Source organism: Ischnura elegans, chromosome 8, assembly GCF_921293095.1.
Source record: "Ischnura elegans chromosome 8, ioIscEleg1.1, whole genome shotgun sequence".
Classification (NCBI taxonomy): domain Eukaryota; kingdom Metazoa; phylum Arthropoda; class Insecta; order Odonata; family Coenagrionidae; genus Ischnura; species Ischnura elegans.
Window position 1 is genome coordinate 78,065,834 of NC_060253.1, and position 25,810 is coordinate 78,091,643.

At 40.2% G+C, this 25,810-nt stretch overlaps 1 protein-coding gene across 1 annotated transcript in view; it reads left to right on the top strand.

Moving 5' to 3' along the window:
- Positions 1-25,363, top strand: part of LOC124163754 (protein APCDD1-like) — a 90,681-nt gene extending 65,318 nt beyond the window's left edge. The window contains exons 3-6 of the mRNA XM_046540835.1: positions 12,467-12,841; positions 16,248-16,577; positions 19,328-19,700; positions 22,294-25,363. Coding sequence (XP_046396791.1) covers positions 12,467-12,841; positions 16,248-16,577; positions 19,328-19,700; positions 22,294-23,148 — 1,933 coding nt within the window. The 3' untranslated portion in view covers positions 23,149-25,363. The remainder of the gene's footprint in view (positions 1-12,466; positions 12,842-16,247; positions 16,578-19,327; positions 19,701-22,293) is intronic.
- The last annotated feature ends 447 nt before the right edge of the window (positions 25,364-25,810 follow it).

Genomic DNA, 25,810 nt, shown 5'->3' on the forward strand with positions numbered 1-25,810 from the left:
CTCGCTGGGTGCATTTTTCATATTGTTTCTTTTTATTTTCCTAATAATGTAACCATAGTACATTTACATTGTAGTCGCTAATTACTTGCCACCTGGCGATTGGCATATTTGCAATGTGTCATTAAATAAATGAATAAACTTACATTTGCAGACTTTAGCCAATCTGAAGGAGGGTTGAACCCCTTTAAGTAGCTGAATACGAGGAACGTTCACTAGCGTCGCACCGTCACATCGTTGATGTCGTCCGCGCGAGGGGCGTAATGTGGTAATGGCAAGTCTGGAGCCGTTAGGTTATTCCAAGAAGTGCCTCCTCGGGGCTGGGCATAACTTCTTAAGGAAAACGTTGGAAATGAAATTGGCTCGTTGACGCGAAGAAGCCGAACCTTCTTGGGTGGTCTCTTTTCAATTTACCCGAAGAAAATAGCGGGAAAAAGGAGAGAGAAATATTAATTCGAAATTCTTTAAAGAGATATAGCCAGGAAAACTGACTCGCAAATAGAAATAACTTATCGTCAGTGAGATGACGCACTGAAACTGGAATACACGTTTTCGCAGTCTGTCTACTAGGTAGGAGGTTGAAATGCTTGAAATTTGGCTAGTATTAATAGCAACGGAAGGTGATCAAATAAGTGATTTTACGTCACACATGACCAACGATGTCCATCGCGTACGGTTTCGGTCGCTTACACGGACCGGTATGGTGAGTTACCTACGTATTTCAACTTAAACATTTGAGCATTAAATGATAAATCAATATCACTCCAATGAGAAACAGATAACGTCATTTTCGGGAAAAAAACCACCACATCTGTTCTATACCGACAGTCATAAATAATCCTCATCCTACCATGTTTTGCACACGCTATTTGAAAATGCCATTTGATTTTTGCTGTAGTGCTTGCCAATAAGAAAGGACATATAGTTTCAAAGAAAATTAAAATGTCATAATAAAAAAAACCTTGTTGCAAAAATACTCTTTTATGCAACAAATATGCGAATGAAATAATTCTTTTTCCTCATCATTCTAAGTTCTGAGTGAATATAAAACTGTCAATAATCTAGCCGATAAATCAGGAATAAATTCTATCTGAAAGTTTTATTAATTTAAAATATATATGCCAGGAACAAATTTTTTACGTTCGATCAAATGGTGTCATGCATAAATGAAGTTTTTTTTTTAATACTTGCGAATGGAATTAAGTATTTATTTTAAGTCCAGAGTCCACAAAATACATTAATTCATTTTTATGGACGCCATTGAAGTTAATTGTAAGGCAAGCTAAGTTCAATATTACATAACTCAATTCTGTTGCCGTAAAACTACCGTATAAGAAACCAGTAAGAATTATTCCTGCATCAAAATTTTAACAATAATTATCAAAGCTTCCCAGGTCAGATAATAGAATAACCGAATATTTTCTGTCAAAAAGGAAGTCAAACTTCATCCTACGGGCTATCTTTACAATCTTATTTCCTCCATTAACCTTATGACTGAAGCATTCTCACGGATTAAAATTTAACCAATAATGGTTAACAATACGTAATTAAGATCAATTTCCACCTAAAAATGAAAAACATCTCATAAATGAGGCTATTTAGATATATGATGCGATAATTTCTCCGCGTAATTGGTTTAATCACAGAGTTTAATTTGATTTATTGATACTATAAACACTTTTCTGTTTGAAATATAAATTAGTGATTGTAATCAATAAATTTCTAGAGGACGTTATGAGAGCCTTAAAGAAGATAATTACTCTTAATCCATTCTTTGTTTATCTCCTGTGTAAATTACAGCTCATCGCCCATTAGGGAAGGCAAGATATTATCTCAACTCGACAGCCAAGTGTGTATCGTTCCAAGGAATTTCAAACTCTCGCACCGGATTTCGCTTCCGAAAATTCAATTCTGCTCAGTCTCCTTCGAATCGTTGACGTGATTTTAATCACGTGAATAATATAATCTTTGATTCTCCTAGCATCACTCTAGAAAAATTCCTCAAACCTATCACGTTTTGAAGTCATTATCTATACGACCGTTGATAGTTTTTTCTCAGTTGAGTTTCCTGCCATCCTAATCACTCAATCAAAACCAATATCCAGAATAAATAAGATGAGATGAAGAGAGATAAGCGTCTTCAATTGAAAAGCATGCATTCACCGTAGGTTTTAAGCGAAATAAATAGAAAGTGTCGTGAAAGATTACTCTGGATTTCTATCAGGTCATGTTTTCCATCACATATTTTGTTCACACATCACATGCATATTTTCTGTCATGCCCTGATGACGATGGACGACTCGTTCATCGAAACGTCGGCCGTGATGAGATGCTGACCCGGTGGAAATCCCGAGTAACCTTCCACGATACAATACGCCGGGAAAGACTGCGAACACTCTTCAAAGAGAGAGTGGATTAAACATTTAAAGAAAACCCGTGTATTCTTGTTTCGTATCTTAGTCTAGGCCTCAGCTTCACTTGTTTCTATAGAACTTGATTTTCATATGAGAAAGAATCACTTAGCTTCCTGTGATCGCCTGTTTTGCGCCTAAGAAACAACGTCAATCCAAGGAAAGCAAACCTCAAGCAGCAGAAATGATTTCATTTTCATTTCATTCTTTAACTGATGACATAATTTATCTCATTTGCACGAGAGCTTCCGAGAAATGTAACCTACTGCCTAACCTCAATGATTTTCAGGTTATTTCGCTGCAATCTACCACTGTATAGCTCAGTAAAGTGAACGAGGTTCAAATTGACTGTTGGGGATAAAATAAGGCAATATCTGTTTTAATGGAAAACCCTAGTGCCTGCAACTGACAATAAGTTTATCTCCGACCTTATTTTGATTGGATATTTATCGTCCTCTCTTTCATCATCTCCAAGTACTGTGTCATTAATTCTCTTATTTTTTACGCTGCTCTTCATATTTTCCCTTAAAATCTATCCAAAAATTTCTCTTTCGATATTACTGAAGATGAATGTAGAAATAAAGGAATAGCGGTAATCTTCATTTGATGCCAAAATAAGAGTAAGTTTTTAATGATCGTAGCATTTTGTTGATTATTTTTGGTTGTTTATCTCATCAATTTAGAAGTAGAGTGTCGTCAATTGTATTTTTAGCTGTTTATCTCATCAATTTAGAAGTAAAATGTCATCAATAGTTCCATTGATATTTCAATTGAATGGTAGAAATTTTAATTATTGCATTTCAAGTAAACACCATTCCTAATGAATTAATTAATTTTATATAGAATCAATACTTGAGTGAAACGTTTTTCGTGTACGGAAGCATGTTTCTTAAAGTCAATTTTAATGTAATAAAAATAAAATAAGCGAGCAGTGAAAGACGACAATTTCTTGATCAATTTCGAGACTAGAACCACCTATTACTCTTTATTAATATACTTAAAAACCACTTTTGGCAAAAAACGCTAATAAAGTTCTATTTACTTTGATTGTCTATAAGAATAGCCAATTTTTAATTAAGTACAACAGTGCTTTTTGAAACTTAATTTACAAGCATTTAGAATAGTACTATTTCATCAAGTAATTTAAAAAGATAATTCAACCAAGCACTCCTTTAAAACATATTGCTTATGTTACCATACACACAACAGAGATTTTTTAGGCCCCTTTTGGAATGGGAATCAGCCGTATACAAACAATCTGAATATACCTGCGCGAGAATAGCTCCGGTGTAGAATGAAAATATATACTAAAAAGCGCGATCTCTTTACACACATTTTGTGTAGCTGTAGAAACATTTATACGAATCCTTTATACGGAACGTGGCACTAAATGGCTTCCAAGCCAAAAGAGTAGTCTATGGAAATAGATAGCTGTTGAGTGGTGGGCTTGAAAGATGGAGAAAAAAGCGTAGGTAGAAAGTCAAACAAGCAAAGAAGTACGCCACCAACAGGCTTGTCACAAGAAGGGTAGTTTATGCAGTCTAGCGAGAGAGGTAGTGTATATAAAATAAACTCGAGGAAAAATATGCTGACATCCATGATACACAATGAACGAGAGAGCCGTGGAAAAAAAGAGCTGGACATTTATTTGGGCAGTGGATTTTAAGACAAGAGTAGTGTACCCGGAACCATATTCGTTCTTGCCCATGTATTGTAGAATATTGAGTATTTTGTCACGCCTTGCAAGATAAAACTGAACATTTGATGAAATCCACACCATTTATCCGGGAAAACTGTAGTTTTATTTAAACGATTCTAAAATATTGCGAAGAGCTCTTTTCTTTGACAAGTTCGTTTTTTTTGTAAGATCAAATCATACGCGAGATAAAATTATAAAGTTAAAGTTATTTTTTTTTTAATTTGTGACAAGAGGTGAATTAAGTTCTGACGAAGACTGTTAAAGGAGCTTAACTACATAGTCTATGATGCAATATCCTCCAACTTGTTCGTTAATTCCTGAATAACTAAAGGCATCACGATGTAAAACTAAGGAGATTAATTGCAGTCTATGCAATGTAAGACCCCTGATCACTCAAAAGGGGAATCAACACCGATTTGGCAGGGATTCTGTGAAGGAAACTCAGAGACACTCTTTACAGGTTTTTATTGTGATCACTCTCAGCGACGATACATTAACTACTGCCACTGCCACGCGCTGTCTCCTCGCAGCTCTCTCTCGGCGCACCCCTCCCCCTGCCGCAGTGCTTGTCTTTGCAGTTCCCCATGGTAGGCTTCGCATGGGAGAGAGGAAACAATGCGCTCCCGTGGAAATGAAGAATGTGATGATTCGGGGAAGGGGGTGAGGAAATAGAAGGAAGGAAGAGGTGTAGGTATCTGATATGCTTACTAGCTCAGATGCTAGAGGTGGAGTGGGTAATAGTTGGGATGGGGCGCAGGAAGGTGAAAACGGAAGCCGAGCTGACAGAGGTGATCCTTACAGCAAGCTATTTTCTATCGCCCAATATTACTCCACATATTCAAATAAATCAGCAGAGAGTCCATAAATGTTGGAACATAGAAGTTCTGAAAGTGGACCATTGAAATTTGGTTACGGTTTTCACTATCAAGATACCCACTCCTAAAAATATCTCGCTAGTATAGCATTTTATCCTTATGAAGTCTATAATTTCATATATTCAGGGTCATTATTCAGTCTATGCGTCTAATCTTCATTTGCACTCGATAATTTCTTTCCGAAAGTGTAAGAAGTAACTGCAATATCCTTTCTACGATTTTTTCTCTCAAATCGCGAACTCCTCCCCGTGCCTTGCATTGTTTTTTACCCACCAAAGGCGTTCTATAAATCCTCAAGATCTGCAAGTTATTTGCTTGGGGGTTTGAAATATTTTTTCTTAAAGTGACTGTGATACTCCACAGAAGACCAAGCAGAAGGAAAACATTAAGTCCATTCTCACAAGAATCGCTGCGCATGATAATTTTTTCTTGTTTGTAATTACCTCGATCAGCTCTTGACAAGAGAATACGCGAATCGACGCTAACAATCAGTCTAAATATGTTTAACGTCTTTAATGAGGTAGATATTGAGGCTATTATCAATCATTGGTTACAGGAAATGATGCTATGAAAATCTTTTTTGAAAGACAGAAAATCTAATTGAGACTTTTTCAAACGATTCCTTACAGAAATGCTTCTTGAAAATTTTAAAGGGATGTTTATAAAAATGGTCAATGAGCCACTATTTCCACCTATCGCACGTAAAATTATTTTTGTGACTCGATTAAAAACTGAATTATTCCATCAGAATGTAATTTCGCAAACCAATTGAGAATGTAAACGAACAGAATTAGTAGGCTTAAAGGCAAGCCTGCCAAGCCGTGTGAAGGAATATGTGTGTGAAGGAATGAAATCACTAATACATATTTACCATTGGAATGAATTTTAATACACAAAATTCTATCTAATCATCGCTATTTCGTATTTTATTTGATAGGAATTAAAAATTGAAGCCAATGCTCGCACAGTTTACGAATTGATATCCTTCAATGTATTAACACATTCAACGCTGGTGTCTTGAATTCGAGGCAACATTTCCACATGTATTTTGGCCAAATCTGCCTCAGTATTTGCTGCTAGATATGGTGATTCAGTTAACTATCTGAATATATATTCAGCAGGAGGAGTGGAAAGTTGTAATTACCATGTGGCAAATTTGTACTGATCTCACCCATTACCTTGTATGCAATTTTATCGGAACTTATCTATTTACCGCTCCAACCATCAAAAAACGTCTGCCTTGCACAGTAGATTGCTGATTTTCAGCTTCGAGTGTTTAAAACGCTGTTACTTCGAAACTGGTAGGTGAAGAACTCAGTCCGCTCATGCATTTATTTGGCCAGGGACACGAATGCTTAGTCGAACACACCTTAACACACAGGGGACGCACGCTTTTGTCTAAGCACTGGCGTCTCCACCCTGGAATTTTCTTACTTCCCTCGCGAGCCACTCAATTCTGTACACGTCCGTCAAAATTTCCTCCGCCCTTCACTCACTCAAGGTCCGAAGTCGCACTACAGTTTAACTCCAATGCATCACGGTCACCAAGGAAACTGCACAGTGGTTTGGCCCTCACCCCACCATCCTAGGGTGCCGACACTTCCCTCTCCCTTGACGCGATGCACACCCGTTAACCACCCCCTCTTCCAAGTTCCAACTCCTCACGACTTCCCAGCTTTTCCCACTTAACAGGACAAACTGCTTCCGGCCGGCGCCGGCCAGTTTGGTAAATCTCTCGATTTTTTGACTGTGCGCTGTCATTGGAAGGAGGACCCTCTTGAGGATGTCACGAAGTCCGTCCCAAGAAAACATACAGCCGGGAATGAATTCCTGGGAATTGTCGAGTGGAAACGGAAGTTCTTGAATAATGTCAGCTTGCTCGTGTGAAAAATCTATCGAGTTAGGTGGACTTGACGTACTCTCAGCCCTTGATATACCTCTGGAGATTGCGCTCCGTGTCGAAATACATTTTTAAAGAGTATTTTTTTATTTGAAAATGATATTTAGGGTTCGATTTCAGCTAACATTTCTGTAAGTTTGCAAGATTTATTCATATAAGACAGGAAATCAACACTACCAATAACGGATGGGATGTAGTCAACTTCTAACCTTATACACTCTTAACTTCAAAAAAAGTAAAACACTTTAAAATGCACAGTTGATTTGAAACACTATGCTCGTTGAACCTGTACGTAGGGTATCGCCGCGAGCAAAATATTGATTCTCGTTTCAGGACATAAGTCCCTTGGAAAGAGTTTGGTGCTAAATTTAATATGAATGAGCTAGTTTGCAGTAATCAGCATTAAAAGATGGACTTTCCAATCATCTATCTTTAATTGCTTTTGGATTGATCGCTCTTGTGACCTGAATTGAATACTTCTCTAAAATTAAATATAAATAGTCTGATGGTTCGCGATCTTAATATCTAGACTTAAGGTAGCACTACAAAATAAGACAAGAAAAGCTATCCGTAAGAGGATTACCATCAAAGCCACGGTGTATTTAGGACTCCAGAAGAGAATTTTTAGGAGGCTATCCTTTGGTTGCCATATATCGCTTCTACCTGTGGAAAAAAGAGAGGTAAATTCTTCATATATTGTATTAGGTATGCTTCATATTCTACCTCAAGTGATCAAAAGAGAATATTAAATCAATGACTAAGCTTGTTCTACAAAGAGAACGTCTTTTATTGGAGTTTTCGGAGATCTGCATGACAAAATAAATACTTCAAAAGTGCAATTTTAACTGGAAAAGTAAAGTTTTGAAAATCAAGGCTGGAAGTATCACTACCCACTGGATACCAGTATAAGACATCCGGGTAAAATACAACAAGCTGTGAATGCCCCTCGAGATTTCGACCTGGTAAGACACTCCATTTCTGCCGACGTTTCGATAAAATATTTTCTCATCGTCCTCAAGGCTGGTTCATGAATGTTGGCAGGTATGGAGTGCCTCACCCGGTGGGAAGCCCGAGAGATATTAATAGCCACTATTCATCGGGAAAGAATTAAATCCTTCTTAAAATAAAACAAGATTCCCAAAATGTTTGATAAAAAGATCGAAAGTTAAAGTTACCTATTTCCAAGTGAATAACGCCGATCTATTTTTTATTTTATTTCCGATGAACTGCCGAGCCAGTTTAATGTACTTATGGAGACGCCTCAGGCTGACATAAATGCATCGAAAATTAAAACTGGCGACGTTCTACCAGCAAGGCGTTAACAAGAGCTCACAAACAAGATTCCGCGAGCCTGTGAACATCGAATGCTAATCAAAGAAAAACCTTTTAGATCACGATCTTAAATATGAAAGACTTTCCATTATTAGGGGATATCGAAGGGGAGAGGAAGCAAGTTAGGAAGATTCCCATCGCCCGGTGAAAGAACCTCAGCAGATACGGTGAATCTCTCTTCTTCTCGTTCATTTGACGGTGCTAAGCAACGCTAACCGGGGGGATTGACATTAATATCCGTCGTAACTCCGGTAGGTGGCATTTGTGGCGACAGGGCGACAGCTGAAGAACGATAATAGGATGAGACGCGCCCTCTTTTTAAGATTCCCGTCCCCTCCCTCACTGCCAAACACCACAAGCCTGGGTCCAATTACGCTGTTGACGAAAGTTATTCACCCGAATTTCCACGTTTGTCACGTCGTTTTCGTGGTTTATTGTCAGTGACGTGGTAAGAATGTTTGTTTAATACGTTCGAGCAGCCAGGATCCGTCGATTCGAATTTACTTTTCTAGTTACGGCGTTAGCTACTGGGATCTTCTTCCTGGCACGTTAGAAAGAATGGATTTAAACGCACACATTATCTATAACTTGAATACGGCGACTTTTGAATGCATGAAATTGCTGCATAGGCAATTTATACAATCGTCACAAGAAAAATATTAGGCTTACTTCAACATGAATGCTAATAAGGTTATCAAAAATTGATTTTTTAAAGAGTGCAATAGAATAATAAACGCGACTCCAGTCGTTTGATGCGTTCAAGACAGTCTTGATACACGATAAATAATTTGCAGAGTTGTCTATTTTAATCTGGAAACGAATATTAACAAGAGTAGACAGGTTTTTAAAATATTTCGATGTTGCTGCATTGACGGCGGTGAAATAAAAATAAATTTTCGTTGGAATCCAGGGACGTGGATGGCGTAGTAGTCTGCGCAGTGGCCCAGAAAACCAAAGGTCCGTGGTTCGATTTGCCAACTATTGTACACAGAGGTTGTGGAATTATGTTGATGTCACTCAAATGTCAAATAAATGTGACACAATGCCGGTCGGAGGGGTTCCATTTAAGAAAATATATTTTTTTTCTGGGTAAAATTGAAATTAGAGTGAAATAAAAAAGAAAGTATTTTAGAGTGAAAGAAAAAAAGTAATTTTTCAACTATTATAAACGCCATGTTTACTTAAAAATGTTTACATAACTCGAGTTTTCCCATACAATCAATAAAAAAGAAGGCATCTAACATCACTCCGTTTTGAGACATTATAAAATCAATTCCTCTCTGTTCGCTACTCTATCATTATAAAATGGTAGTCATTCTGTGGGAAAGCAAATGGATTAATTTTTTTCCAACGAGTGTAAACGATGCCAAAATTGGCTTCTATGGAGCGATTTAGTACAAATTAAAAAACTTATCACATGAATAATCTAAATTAAAGGCACTGTGATGTAGCCTTTTCAGATCGACGAACATCATCTACCAAAGAATATTTTTTTAGCAACGCTCGAAAAATTAAATGAAGTAGGCTTGCATTTTAAATCCTGAATTCACGGAGAAGCATGGAATTGTACAAGAAAAAATGGATTGTTACCACAAAATAAAGGCATATATAATTAACGTATCGCTCGGTAAATGTCTTTTTCATATAAAAGTTCTTAGCCACCAAAAGGATGATCCCAAAAATCTTTCCATATACAGCTATTATAAACAACTCTTGCAGCCATTTGAATCTCTTTTGATGGGACAATGTATCTTTCTAGACCCCTTCACATTCCGGGTCACTGATATCGGAAGGAAAAAAACGTCAATATGGTCGGTTGACATAACAACAGCTGCACTCGACTCCATACGTCAAAACGATGTTTGGCCTTTGCCCTCACGAATGTTACCCGAAAGATGCTTTACAGAGGATTCACGAATTTCTCTTTCAAATGATTAAAAATATAAATAAATCCTTCTTGTCCCCATAAGCCCCTACGCTTATATTTTTTACCCACAGAAAAGGTCCCAAAGGCATTCGACATTTTTGAGTATTTCGAGAGGGCGTACAATAGCAAACGACATTTTCGTAACGGTGCGGCGAGTATTGTTGAACTTATTTATACGAGATGCGGGTAATAATGCAAAGGTTTCAGCCATAAAAAAATAGACGCCTGAAAATCCAAGTATGCACCACGTGTTTCCTCTTCCTCGTGGCACGACTAGGGCACGTCTCTTGGAAACCTCTCGCGTCTCCATGCTAATTGAACGAGTGACGGAATGAATGCTCCTAGTCGAGAGAGATTCCATGGCTAACTCCACCCATCGCAATGGTTACTCCGAATAAGACGACAAACCATTACCGAAACAACTGCACCTATTTATTACTAAATTTCAAATGGTATAAAACGTCTCCGATGACAGGATAACTCTAATTGGCTGACCAAAGTGTGAATAATGCTGTGATACTGTCAGTAATTTTTAGGGGAAGAATTTCTTTTAGTTCTTCATGGTTGATTCAATTTAAATCTAATGTTCTTCATCCCACCCAACACATCCAAGTATAAGTTAATCGCCTTTTCATTTAGGGAGCAAAATATGAACGCTAGTCTAGAGACCAAATGGTCTTCGTTTCATGAGTGTTCCCACAACAGTGGAGTTCATATTGAGTACTAAGAAATAAATAATTAGTGGAAGGAAATAAGTTTATTAAAACTCTATAAGTTTATATCATAAAACCATGCATTATGTCAAACATAAATTTTTAGATGCATGCATTTCACATGCTTTCAATAACACGAACCAGTAAGATAATATTCCTTTCCCTTTTCTGAATTCTGTACCTCATCATGGAGCCAAAGGGAAGCAATTGAATCGTGAAAGGAAATATTACGTAAATACCATGGTCAATCAGGGGAAATAACGAGTAATATCGCCTCACTTTCGTGAGAGAGGTTAAAACTTCAATCTAACCGATTAATGTAGATTAAGGCTTCGTACCAGATAGCGATTCCCTGACTAAAGGCCGTTTTACACAGGGTGCGTAATTTCGTAGGTTAGAAGAGCATTACTTTCTCAATATGGCGTGCAATTGTACGAATGCTTGAATGGAATGGGGCTATCTTGTCATCTTTTGTGGATACTGAGAAAGGAGGACGAGAGAAGACTCGAGGCATTCGAGATGTTGGTGCGGCGAAGAATGGAGAAGGTGAAGTGGACGGAGAGGAGGAGAAACGACGAAGTCTTGGATATGGTGGGTGAGGAGAGGCAGCTTTTAGATGAAATACGGAGGAGACAGAAGGTATGGAAGGAGCGAGAGCTAAACAGGGAGGGAATGTCGTAAACAATGTTAGAGGGTGGAATGTTAGGTAAACGAGGGAGAGGAAGGAAGAGAATAGGATTTTAGATAGACTGAAAGGGAGTAGGCCTAACAGTGAATTGAAGAAGGCAGAGCTGGAAGGAAATGGAGGCTTCCAGATTACTTCTTTAGTACTCCATGGAAACCTACCTTTATCGTTAGAATACTACAATAATCCATGCATTCTCGCATGCGCTCTAGAAATTTGCCGCCTTACACGACGAAACTTTGACTGCGCTTTCGTACATTGCCAGATTGTGCAATTACGTGCGCCTTGTAAAAGCCTTAAAGGAATTTTCCCCTGGTAACTGCAAATCTCAAAGCAGTTTATACGCTAGGCTTGAAATTAATCACATAGTATCTTAATAATGACATGAATAACTTTTTTTCATTCCACCAATTTATTTTAAGGTACGACTAGTTTCGACGCAGCGGCGTCATCATCAGATGCCTTCGAAATTAATCATACCTTAAATTAAACTGATGGAATGAAACGAAGTTTTTTCATTTCATTATTAAAATGAACTTCCATAAAAGTTGATCCTGAGACGATAGTGATAAATGAACTATCTTTAAAAGCTCCACTAATATTTCCGTTTGTTTCTTTTTTAATTTAAATGACTTCGTTTTATCTCTGGAAGCAGGGAATTGTTTCCATAACAATTAATGTGGATATCCCTGTGAGCATCACCATAAATTTTCATATCTTGTATGATGTTAGGCACGATGTGGTGGAAGTTCGTAATATTATTAAAATGAGGCATTACAAATGACATTATCACACTTGATTATGTCGTTTGTAACGACGAAACGGTTTGTGTAAGAACAAAACTATAAGTGGAAATATTGCAATGTCTAATTTTAATAATAAATCTCCATTTACATATTAAGATTTTTTTTTAAATTCTCATTTCAGCTGCGAGATCCGTTCGGGCCCCGAGTTTCTTCTGAGGAGCTACACTTTCTACAAGAGTCCCTCGCCATCTCCTTCAGGGCCCTCGTCGCCCTTCGGGCCTTCCGCCTACTCCTCCTACTCATTTCGACTTACCCAGTACCATTACTCGGACGAGTCGTGCGCCCTGCCTATTTACACCATCACGGCCCGGGGAACACTGCGGATGCGCGGACGATCGTGGCTGTCGCCGGACGCGGGCGCCGCGGAGACGGACTACGCGCTCTCCGGCATCGGCGTCGTGGCTCACTCGGTGGACGCCGCGGCGGACCTTTCGCGGCGCATCAACGCCTCCTGTCCCGGGGTCATCGTGCGGCGCGGAGGCTGGAGGCCGTACAGGTCAGTGGACACGCCAGCACTCCCCTCTAGATAAAGCAGGAGGGACATCTCGATACCTCCACTGCAGAAACGACGATCCAACGATTTGATCGATAGATTTATTCTCATTTATAGGAAAATTCACCAAAATCGTTGGCACATTAATGGCTTTGCCTGGTTTCGCTAATAGTAGGGTCCTCTTCGCTTCTATAGCGTTGAGGTGTCTTTCCCTCTCCCGTCCCTTCCGCACCTTTCCTCTCCCAGAGGCGTCGTCGGGCTCCGATCGCGACGGCGCCTCTTTCCTTTTCCCTTCCTCTCCTCCCCCTCCCCGGGTGATCGGGCGTATAAGCCACTGGCTTGGTTCCCGGCCCCGGTGTGTTGTATCCTCGAAGGGCTCCCCTGAGCCCTCATCCGTTGCAGAAACGCTCAATCTAACGATTTGATCGTTGGATTATTCTTCCTCATAGGTTAACCCTCCAAAGTCGTTAGAATAGCAATGGCTGTTGCCTGGTTTCGCTGGTGGTAGGACCTGCCCGTCTTTGTAACGGTGCGAGATTCCTCGTCCAATCCCGTCCCAGGAGGCGTCGTCGGGCTCCTATCGCGGCGGCGCCTCCTTCCTTTCTCCTTCTTGTCCTCCCCCTTCTGCGGTGCAGAGTTAAAAACCCTCGCGCTTATAGGCCCTGCCCCAGGAGTGTATCCCTGTGAGCCCGCCGTAGGAGTCCCGTTCCATTTGCAGAAACGCTCAACAATCGCCCACCGAATAAAACCCGCACATCTAGTAGCCCAACAATACGAATCCGCTCAGCTGGCAATGTCCGGAGCATAAACGCTCACCTCCAAGCTTGGTGAATAGGAGATGAGCGTTTATGCTTCGGACACTGCCAGCTGAGCAGATTCGTATTGTTGGGCTACTAAATGATCGGATTTGATTCGGTGGGCGTTTGTTGAGCGTTTTTGCAGTGGAGATATCGATCTGCCAACCAATTTACAAAAGAATGATCGCAGGCTTTCCCGGCGTATAGAATCGTGGAAGGTCACTCGGGAATTCCACCGAGTCAGATTCACCAACTCCATCTCCTGATGACGATGGACAATTCGTACACCGACACGTCGGCCGAGATGGAGTTGGAGAATCTGACCGGGTGGAATTCCCTAGTAACCTTCCACGCATTTAAAAAAGCTTTACTATGTAACTTGATCATATAAACACTACACAACCCACTTCCAACCACTGACAGACTGATTCACACAAATGTGTTGGGGTGAACGAGACAAGAATCAACATAAATTCATAATAATTCAACTTAATTTTTTAAATATGATCTTAAGAGTATGATAAAATGAAAATGAAAGAAATAGCTAGTGATAAATATTCAGGGGTTCTTCTCGGGTTCTACGCCCGATTAATTCTGACGCAGTACGACTGAATTAACCTGGTGTAGATCGGGTAATTTGGGCGTGGGGAAGTTAGTTTTGTTATTAATTTAACCTTATATTGATCTTTATAGATTTATTCAGTCCTAATACGACTGAATGAACATGGTGTAGAGCCCGAAAAGAACTCTTGAATATTTTTCACCAGGAAAAATCAAAGAGTGATAAATACTTCAATGAATCCTTAAGGCTGGTAAATAATGATATAAATATCAATATAAAGTTAAAGTCATAAACAACTAACTTCCCTACTCCCATATTACCCGCTCTTTGTATTGCTGACTAGCAAATTCCATAGGTTGTCTTACAAGAGTTAATTTCTTTAACCCGGAAAGCAAGTAAAAAAATAATCATCGGAAGAGGAATCACTATACTATAGAACCCACTTCCGACCATTGACTGACAGACTGATTCTTACAAAATTTTGTGGAGAACGAGACGAGATACGACAAAAAAATCACAGAATCAACTCCCTCAAACACCGTCTAAACCCTAGCAAAATTTGTCGAAGCATCAAAATTTTCTGTCTATTAGAGCGTTGCTAACTGCCTCTATGCCTCTTATTATTGGGGGCGTTTTAGGCTGAAAAAATTACGATATTTCAAAAATGCTATTTTTAGAATCTAGTTAGACACTTATTGAACTTTCAATGAAAGCCCTTATTTCGTTAAATCTGTGATGTCATGCGAATTTGAGCCCTAATTCGAAAATACAGACTAAATTCCCCACAGATCGTATGCCGAAGTACGTAAGTAAGTCGAACCAATCGTAAAGCCAGGGTATATACCATTGCTTTAATTCTGAACTTCTATGTACCGACACGCATACCAACACATTTTATACATGCAATTTTCGAATATAAGCCCCCCTAAAAATTTCGATTACTTTAAACTTTTTAAAATTTACTAAATATTTAAAAGAAAATGATGATATTTTTTAACACCACCCTATTTTCCCTGATTCTAAATACCTACTTTGGTTATTGAAAATTTGCAAAATACAAAATTGGAAAAGATAAGATGAAAATTTACTATTTCAATAGGTTTTAGGATGAAGATATGGCTCTTCCGGGCTTCTTACTTCGCGCCGGTCCACTTTTCTTCCGGGAAACAATTTTGCCGATATTGTTTGCATCTTATTTCGGCGACCTGAAACTGTCGTCGGGAAGAAATATGGATCGACGTCGAGCAAAGCCCGGAAGAACTGCATCTTCGTTTACATCAGGGATCTTAAAACTTTTTTACTGCAAGGGCCAAAAATCGATTTGACATCGTCCGGAGGGCCACAATGCTCCACGTCACATAGCCCACATCAATAAAGTAAAAAAAAACATAATTTCAAAGTGCAATAATCTTCATTGGTTAAAAAGTTCATTCCATAAATGCGATTTTTGACATTGTTTATCTTTGACGAGTTTGTCCATATTTGTTGTATATTGTGCGGTGCGATACAATATTTTCTTTAGCCTGTAGGGGCCGCGGGCTAGAGACAATTTCTTAACCTCAACCTGCGAAGCAACCGAAATTAAGCACTGATCTATATTATTATGAGTATCTATACCTATTGGTATTTGTATATATAGACCTAATATTATTATTATAGTATTCTACCGATTAAGGTAGGTTTCCATAGAGTATTCAAGAAGTGATCTGGGAGCCTCTCTTTCCTTCCAGGACTGCCTTCTTTAATTCACTGTAAGGCCTACTCTCTTTCAATCTATCTAAAAATCCTATTCTTTTCCTTCCCCTCCCTCGTTTCCCCAACATTCTACCCTCCAACACCATTTTCAACATCCCCTCACCGCTAAGCACTAACTCCATCCATACCTTCTGTCTCCTCCGTATCTCATCTAAAAGCTGCCTCTCCTCGCCAATCATATCCAGCACTTCGCCGTTCCTTTATATACCTATATTATACTGTAATGATCTACATTACACTGTACTATAATGAGTATCCAGCTGGGTTTGTTATCTTATTTGTATGTTCGTTGCAGGGAGTACGTTGTGATGAACGAGTTCGTGGGTGGCGTTGGTGTGGAGGCGCAGGGTGACGAGGGGATGGGGGGGATGGAGCTGAGGGACGTGGGGGTGACTGCAGACGAGGAGGAGGGCCTGAGGAGCCTACTGAGGGAGGGCGGCGTGGAGGTGGGCGACCTGCTGAGACGCAAGAAGGGACACCACCACCACCACCGAGGCAAGGCGAGGAAGGGCCTGCACCAGAGGGACACGTCGGGTCGCAGGGGCGGTCACCAGAAGAGGGACGACCAGAGGCAAGGGGTCGCATACGGAAACCACAGCCACCAAGCCAAGAACGTGTCCTCCAGGTGAGACACACACGGATTATCGGAACGTCGTCCCTCAAGTATTCTACCGGTCAAGAGGACGGGTCACTTTTGGAGACAAATTACTCGCGTAAAACTTGAGAAATGAAGCCTAAGCGAAGGTTATCCTCGCAACAAAGCCGCATCGATGCGTAGGACAAATCAAATCAAAAGACTGGTATTGAAAAAGACCACTGATCCCCCTAGTGAATTAATTCGTTCATATTTTTGGGAATCACTTCAATATAAATATTTTTATCCTGAATTGTCATTTAAATGAATGTGAGTTCCTTAAAGTGAAGTTATCATGATATAGGAACTCCCTATTTAACCAAAGTTCTTTATAGACTATGCTAGGTTTGCAAAAGTGCATTGGACGGCTGATGGACTAACCTCCTCGGCCACATGTCTGCAGTCGCGGTTTTTATCATAGCGAGTAAATGTAGATACATTTATATAGTTTCTATGGTTCCTTCTCTAGCATTCCATTGCTGTAAAAAAGGTATCTACATAATACCCCGCAAGCCACCTAAAAAGCGTGTGGCAGGGGGTGTTAGGACACCAGTCATTTACAATTAAAAAGGAAGTGCTGTAAGGAAATTACGACTAGCATTTATTGAAATCCTCTATGGTTCGGGGGGGAAAACGAATTCGGATATCTATCCATTCGGCAAAACATCTCTCTTAAATTATCTCTTCTAACGGACCTGGAAATATAGTGCGGCTCTAATATTATTATCTCCGTGTCGCTCTTAAAGATATCCATTCTCAATTGTTCAAGCAATCTAAGCGTAGCGCGCAGCCTCCGAGTCTCCAGCGGCTCCCAGCCTAATTCGTTCAACATCTGGGTATGAGATGGCTTGGTAAGAGAAATACATACACCTTGTTTTCCTGCTCTATCACACGTCTATCGAGCGGCTAGCAACAAAGTATTTAGATTTAGATATAATGAATGCAATGCCTTTTACTCCAAATTTCATGGTAGCAAAAGAGTGCGGGAGTTTGCATTGAGTGACTCACATTAACCTTGTTTCCTTCCTTCAAAGAGCGGCGTTCAAAACGGATACTCAACAGGGTTGCACACAAAGGCGGACGCATCCCTTGCTAAACAGCCATCCATATTCATGATTGCATTCGCCAGATTTCAAAGGAGCCCGACAGAGGATTGGTTTTAATGATTTAAAACGGTCCCTCTCAACCATAGACTTGAATTAGTATCCACAGCATGACGTCGTGGAAGAGAGGGAGGGATGGGTCACGCGATATGAGGCAGTGCATTGTGCAGCTGGAATTTCGAACAACTGTAAAGGCCGTTTTACACCGCGCAGGTTAGAACTGCATTAATTTCTCATTATGGGGTGCAGTTGCGCCAATGCACGAAGAAGATAAAAACAGGGGCTAATTTGCCTTCTCTCGTTCATGCTTTCTCGCGATTCGCCGCTTTACGCGAAGAATTTCACACACGCAATTGTACACACGTTAGATTGTGCAAATACATGCCCCGTCGAAAGCGGCCTAAATGTACGTGTAAAATTGTAACGTCGAAGAACACGAATTTTTTCTTCTTGGTTAACTGCTACCATGGCAGCCCCTACTCCCGTTTCTTCTTTGGCTCACTCATCCACTTTAGTTACAGCTGGGGTATATCTTATTGATTCGTTTAAACCTCTTCATTATAAACACTGGATTTGCTACTTATTTGTTGTTGATTGGAGGAATAACTATGTTCATATCTGGGATAGGTGCTAATTTTGAATTCGATTTAAAAAAAATTAAACGACGCTTACGATTACAACAGACCTCTTAGCTCTTGCAGTCATTCGAATCATATTTTCCAAATGATATCCTTAATGATATCTTCAGGTACCAAGGTCGGCGTGGAGGATCTTTTCAATCATGAGCTGTATAAAGAGTTGAAAATTTCCAAACAAAGCTCGTATTAGGCTACACAGTGATGATTAGTTTCGATGCACTCTATGATTGACGAGTCTAATATTTAACAGTTTCATGCAATGTATGATCCTAAAATACGTTGCGGTTATTAAAATAAATTATAAGCAATTAGAATGAGATTCAGGGATAGGTCCTGTAGAAGACAGCAGCAATGCCGGCGTAGCTGTCGTCTACGATGATGTTCACACGCGATGCATATGCCGTAAACCTCTTGTCTGAATCTTCTCCACACCCCGAAAGCCTACACAAAGAAAGTAATTAGGATAAGCTTATTCTCTAGCTAGTGCAACGTATCCAGCCAGTCAGCGATAATGCCCAGCAACGGTGTCTCGATTAATAAAATGTATGGTGTCACTCGCTAGGACGACTCAGTACATGTTTTCCTTTTTTTCGATTGTACTTATATGGCTTTGCTATAGAAATTTATAACTTTTGAATCAAAAACTTAATAAATAACTAAGAAAATAAATAAATAAATACCGAAACAATTAACTATATAAATTAATAACGAAATATATAATAAAATTAATAAATAACCATTGAAAAGTTTTGCCTTTCTACATCTACATAAGACCCTGCGAGCCACCTCTAGGGTGTTTGGCAGGGTGAGGTGCCTTTGCGTGACTATGGACGTATAACTTGTTAGCATGCCTAATATTTTCATGACCGTCCGGTGTACATGTGGGGATACCCTCGCATGCCGGTGACTGATCACCCCAGCCAAACGCCCTGCAGGTGGCTCGCTAGGGCACTATGTAGATGTAATATTGATTAATAATGATCCGAACTCTCCTCAACAGGAAAGCGATCGAGGAGGACAACACGGCCGGGAGTGTCAGGAGCGGGCGGAAGAAGAGGAGGGGTCGGCGCGGGCAGCACTTGCGGAGCGGTGTGGGCGGAGTGGCGGGGGCATCTGCCAAAGGACCCTCAGGGGCCGCCCCCTGGGCCGTCTCGGGGGACGTGGACTGCGTGCTGGCCGCCATCCACGACGCCACCTTCCACGAGCTGCAGCTCATGAGGTCGCACCGGAGGCCCAGGACGGCCCCGGACGCGCCGGGCCCAACGCAGACCATGCGCAGGGAGCTTCTTCTGGGAGACGTGCATTCCACGCCGAGCCTCAGGGCCGGCTACAGGTCCACCGCATTCCAGACGCCCCTGCAGCACGTCGAGCAGGCAAGTGCTCCCTCTAATCCTCACGACAAAATGACGGTCGTTATGGCAAAAATAACTTCCAAAATTCCTAGGAGTTGAATGAATAAAAACTTTTCTTTTTCCCTTGGTGATTTATTTTGCCCGACCATGATTTTGTTACTGCGCAACATTTTTAGGGTGTAACGAACAACTGCAAACAAAGTTAAACTTCGAAGACATGTGCTCGCTAAATGTCCTCGAAATAAGGTTTTGATGGGACTTACCTATCCCTCCCTCTTTCCAGAACCTCCTCATTGCTGACTTGGTCCATTTCATTTCGTCATAATACTAATTTTAAAATGAATAAACTTGTGACTTTCTACGCTGTCGTGCACACGCGTGCATGGACCTTAGCACCGCTGTAAAATGTAGACTACGATAAAATTAATCAGCTTCATTGGACTTTGAACCAGAAGTTTAAAAAGAGGCTCGAACGCCTAATTGTGCTTTATAGACTTTAATCCCGGATTATGAACTCAGCATAACATATTAACTTAATTTAATTTTAAATTCATTTATTTGTAAAATGACATAAAAATTTGAAAACTTCCATGCACTTGAATAGAAATGTTTGCCTAATTGTAATAGCTATATTCATTGTCATTACGATATTCCGTGCTGACATTATCATTTAAATAATCAAAAACTGAAATCGTAGTTCATTTACCGTGCCACATTGAAAGAGAATATTAACTGTGAAGCTGATAAAAAAAATACGTCCAGTTATTTGTAAACGGCGACGAAGTCTATCAAAACACTTAGGAAACTAAGATAGAAATTTTCAGTTTTGTTAATATATTTCTTCAAATCACTTAGTTATTGCTAGAAGCCATTTCTACAACTCGAATATTGCTTTATCTATAGCTTAAATGTTAGAAAAGATGGGCCTAAATTGAATGCAAGTGTTGATAGATTAAAAAGACTTATAAAGAATATATATTTCCGCCATGACAATAATATAAGTATCTTTTAGAATGCTAAGTTCATCGACTTTACAGAGAGTACTCACTACTTATTGAGCTAGTTACGAGGGGTGGAAGGGATTTTTCTTCCCATTAGACCACATTTCCCTTTAAAAAAGGTGAGGAAAGTGGTGGATGCACTTGATAAAGCATGCATAATCAGCAACATTTACAGGAAAATACGAAGATCCCTCACCGAATTTCCGACTACTCGTGAGTTACAGCCTATCACTTGGAAACAATACGAGAGCTCCGTTGGTCTTATAGGCTCACTGTTTACGCTTACATCACGTGGAGCCATAATTCTCTTGCCTTTAATTTTCAACACGCGACCCTTGCCATAAATCTGATGCCTGCCTACCTGCCCAACCTTTCAAAGGCGACACATAGTCCCTTTTGCAACCCTCTGCGGAGCTAAAAGGAGTCTTTGACCTGTTGGCCGACGAAGACCTTCGGACCCCTGTGGAGAGTTGGAATTTCAAGGCATCCTGCCTTTTACCCTAATTTCCTATTCCGTCCTCATTCCTTCTTCTACGGAGGAAGACGATGAATATCCGCCTGTCGAAAAAGCACAATTCCCATATGCAAATTCAAAGGAAAAGGGACAAGCTAGTTTTTTACTCTTTTGCATTTTACGACTTGTATCATGCATGCGAAATGGACTCGGTGAACCTGTCATTTCGAGAAAATATTTGAGGGCATGTTCATTAAGCTTATATCTATGTATGTACAATGTACTTGCTACTCAACCGAGTCATTAAGTAAAAATTTTAACCGCACGAATCAGACTTAAAATATACCATGAAATTTTATTACAGTGTCACCATTCAATGGTGACACCCTGTTCTAACTCTAAGTGGGTTAAAAATAACTAAGATTTAAAAAATAACTTTTAATTTTTTAAAATATGCGTCGCGGTTTTTGGTCTCCGTATCTCGGTTGAAGTGGATAAACGGTTCCATTATCTACTAGAAAAGAAAAAGTTAAATTTCGCTTTCTATTTGCGATGAATAATTTTTTTACGCTTTACTATTTACGATGATAAAATAATTCCTGGTGTTTTTTCACTATTAACGTCCAAGGAATTACTCACTCTTACTCTTTTATTACAATGCAACGTAACATAGCCTAGCGGACTTGAAAATAACACAGAGGATCGAAAATAACTGTAACAAATATAAAAGTTTAAAAATTGGTAAATCGTCTTTTCCTTTACAGGAAAAACTAGTACAATCATCATTCTAGTCTTGCTGAGTATTTTTATGTTTGTCTTAAGATACCATATCCGCGTATGATTTTGCTCTTGGCTCATGAAACTGGTGAAGTTTTCTCGGGGTTTCCACCGGGTGAGTTGCTTGCAGACCAACGTTTTGATGGCTGCCTCTGGGAGGACGCCCTGAGTATGATGGTAGAGGCAGGCAACGAATCGTGGGCTTACAGGCAACTCACCCGCTGGAAAACCCGAGAAGATTTCATCTATTCCGGCGTACTCGAGTCGAGAATACTAATGCAAAATACGCGAGTATCTAGATGCAATCACTGACGCTCATTCGTTATCATCCATTCCCATTCATTTATTAATGACTAAATGATTCTTTCATTCAATTCTGCAGAGCGACGCCTGCCACATCTGCCGTATGGTGTCCCGCGCCACTCCCCGCTCTCCGCCGCACCTCCACGCCCGCCCGCGCCTCCCTGCCCTGCTAGGCGGCGGCGACTGGGCCTCCTCCCGCTGCGAATCCCGACCCTCTACCGGACTATTCCTCCGGAGGCGACTTCGCTTTCGAGCCGCCGCACCCAGGCGCTTCGCCGCAGAGTACCGCTTCTACTCGGACGCCGCCTGCACCTCCCCAACGTTCACCGTCGCCGCTTCCGGATCCTACGCCTACGCCGCACCCAGGAGCAACTGGAGGCGCCAACAAGGAACCACCACCATCGTGACGGCCCCTTCGGTTCCCGGGGCGGCCGAAGTGGACTTCCACGTGACGGCTGCCGCGGTCACAGTCCACGACGCGGGAGTCGCGCGGGGTCTGGAAGTTGCGGCCGCGTCGTCGACCGGTGACTGCGGGCGACCTGGAACCTGGAGGGTCGGGGTCACGGTGGACGTGACCGCGACCCGTGGCTGCTCCGCTCTGGGTATTCGGGTACCCGCCGCAGAGGCGGACTTGGCCAGGGTCGAGGTGGGTGAGAGTGGTGTGCCTGTCCTGCTTCTCGGTCAACCGGAAACCGAGCCGGCACCTTGGGGTACCTCTGGGAGAATGCGGCCAACGGCATACGCGCCACCTTTAGTGCAGTGTTCCCGGGAAGGTACAATGCCACCGCAGAACACGGATAATAGGCTGTTCCCGCTTCCAGCAAGATTGTCCGCGCCGAGATCTGCGTCGGCTAAACTCTATCCAGTCCATTCATTGCTCCTAGCCCTAATGTGTACGGTTTCCACCGTCTTGGCGCTCCCTAGCTGGCATTGAAGAGAATCCTTCCACGATTAAAACATTTGGTAAAGTGATCTTTGGTGTGTACTTCACCTTCGTGGGAAACGGAAAACTAGACTTTACCTGCTTCCAGCAAGACCTTTCGCGTTATGGTCTTCGTTACCTTAGTTCGCCGCGCAAGGCCTACGTTGCTCATTCACTACTCCCTATCTAGAGTGATAAATGGAGATACGACCTGAACGGAAAGCGTAAAACTCGACCAAAAAAACCATCGATTGGTCTCCCATCAACTTGTCCAAATAGATACACAAGATTGCGTTGAAATGCGTTATAGAAAACACGAACTCACACCATGAGAATTTTTCACTTATATTTTAAACTCAGAACATACGTCCTTATGAATCATGTCGTAGCTTTGTATACGTAAACACAATTATGCATACATTAATCATGTTCGACGGAGCAATCTTGGCATCTTTTAGACATGTGATTATTTTGTGTAAAACTGCATCAATGGATATTTACAACTGAGTTTCCGGTCCTCGAAATGAACTTTTAAATAACCAATATTCGGTATGAAAAGCGCAAATTCATGTTTTCCTATGAAAAATAAACTAAAATTCCAAAAGCACCAACCTCAACGTTAAGCAGCGATAAGGGAGTCATAATAGACTTCATGTGTCCGTACGTTTTCCGTCGAGGTAGTGGACCCCCTTAACGAGAGGCCAAAGAGTTCCTCCTCATCCTAATGGGATAAGGCCTGATCGTAAAAGGTCTTCTTTGAGGAAACGGTTGAGATATCCTCGGAGAAAAAGTGAGATGGGCGAATGTGTTAATTGTGCTGAGACAAAAGGACTGCTGAAAAGCGAATGGACTGGACCATGTTTACCTACACTCCCGAGTGCTTTGAATCCTCCTTAAAGGCTAATGAGCAAGTAAACAAGATGCTTTGGGAAGCTAAGAGTATTCATCCTTTCGAGGCAAAGACGAATAATGCAGTGAAGCATTTGAAAACTTTTTATGCTAAAACCATGTCGTTCTTGCATGATAATTGCCATTCTTAAGGACTTCTCTCATCGGAGCAGGACGTGGAAAGTCAAATCGTACAAGTTCAGCTCTTTATCAGCACATTTTTCAGCTGTACCAAACGAAAATGCCATCCTGTATAAGTGTGAATCCTAATTTCATGTTTAAGGTTGCTTCAAATTGCTGGAAGCAATAGCAATCCTCACTGTTTCTAAAATTCGGAATAACCTACTCCAAGAAAATGTGAAACGTGAGATATTCAATGGTGGTATATTTAAACGTGTTTAATATGAAGTGTACACTAGGTAGCGGATTCCTTTATTCCGGAATGACGCTGAAAATTGTAATGTGCGCATTTAGCATTCCTAGCACATAAATTCAAGAACATTATTAGATATGTGCGAAATATTATGCATCGAAATAATCATATAAGAGGATTTAGTGTGTTTTCAAAGTCTATATTGATTCATCATCTAAATTTTGATAAATTTGATTGTAATAGTGTCTCCCATTTCCCCAGAGCCTACATTTGGGATACTTTACGAAGTCGCACGGAAGAAACGTATGTTAATAATATGATAATACTCAGATGGAATGCAACAAGTTACCTTATGTCTCGTTTTCATGCTAGTGTACTTTAATCGAACGAAACGAGACGAGTCGAGATAAAGTTTAGTCAAAATACGCTAAATGTGTTCGTATACTTTGAATTTGTATGGGTTTGATAAAAATCTGTGCAATGTAATTTAACCAAAATGATATATATTTGAGCACAAGAAATATATATATATATATATACCTAGTTATGTGATTGTTGATTTGTGAAAGAGTAAATGTTTATTGTAAAAATATCTATATGTGTAAATTAAATATTAGCTTTACAGATATTGATGTCAAATATTTTGATTGCTCAAATGTATAAGGGGAGTAAACTCAGTGATGTACATAATGATATTAGATTGTTTAAATTATTTATTATAATCTAGAGAGTTATGGAGTCGAAATAGACGTAAACATAATTTTTATCGAATCGCATAGTTTGTGTGATCTGAATATTTACCTCTGACGAGTAAGTACAAAAAATAAAACCCTATTATGTGCTACTGCCCATTTGAACTTCAGTCAAATTGTGAATTATTTATTTTACATGTCTTTATGGTACCAATTTTAGAGAAATGTTAAAATCGATGTGCTGATCAATAATAAAGTTCCTTTTATGATTAAAAACAGCTATTTTATTTTTACATACTTTCCCGTGATTACCGAAAGGTTTTCTAGGATAAATACTCAGGTTAAACATTTTCTTCTTGAAGCCATCTCATGTACGTTGGAGTCAATTATAATTCCATGATATGATAGCTTTAATACGGAAGTGATGTAAATAGTAAAGCAAAAGGATAGTTTCCGGGAAATATGGAAGAAATGGCTCGTAATATGGATTATGGAGAAACTTATCAAGAAAAAAAAGAGGTGTCCTTTGGCTAAACATTTCATGTGAAAGAAAGAGAACTAAGATAAACTTAAGTTTCATTTTTAAGAGGAAATAGCTTGAAAATTGACGTTACAACATACGTAGGATTCTTTTTTACCCCAGCTTAGGTAGCTGTATTACTCAGTACATGTTGCAGAGAAAATTTTTTCAGTTGATTATAACAACATTTTGAATGTTAAA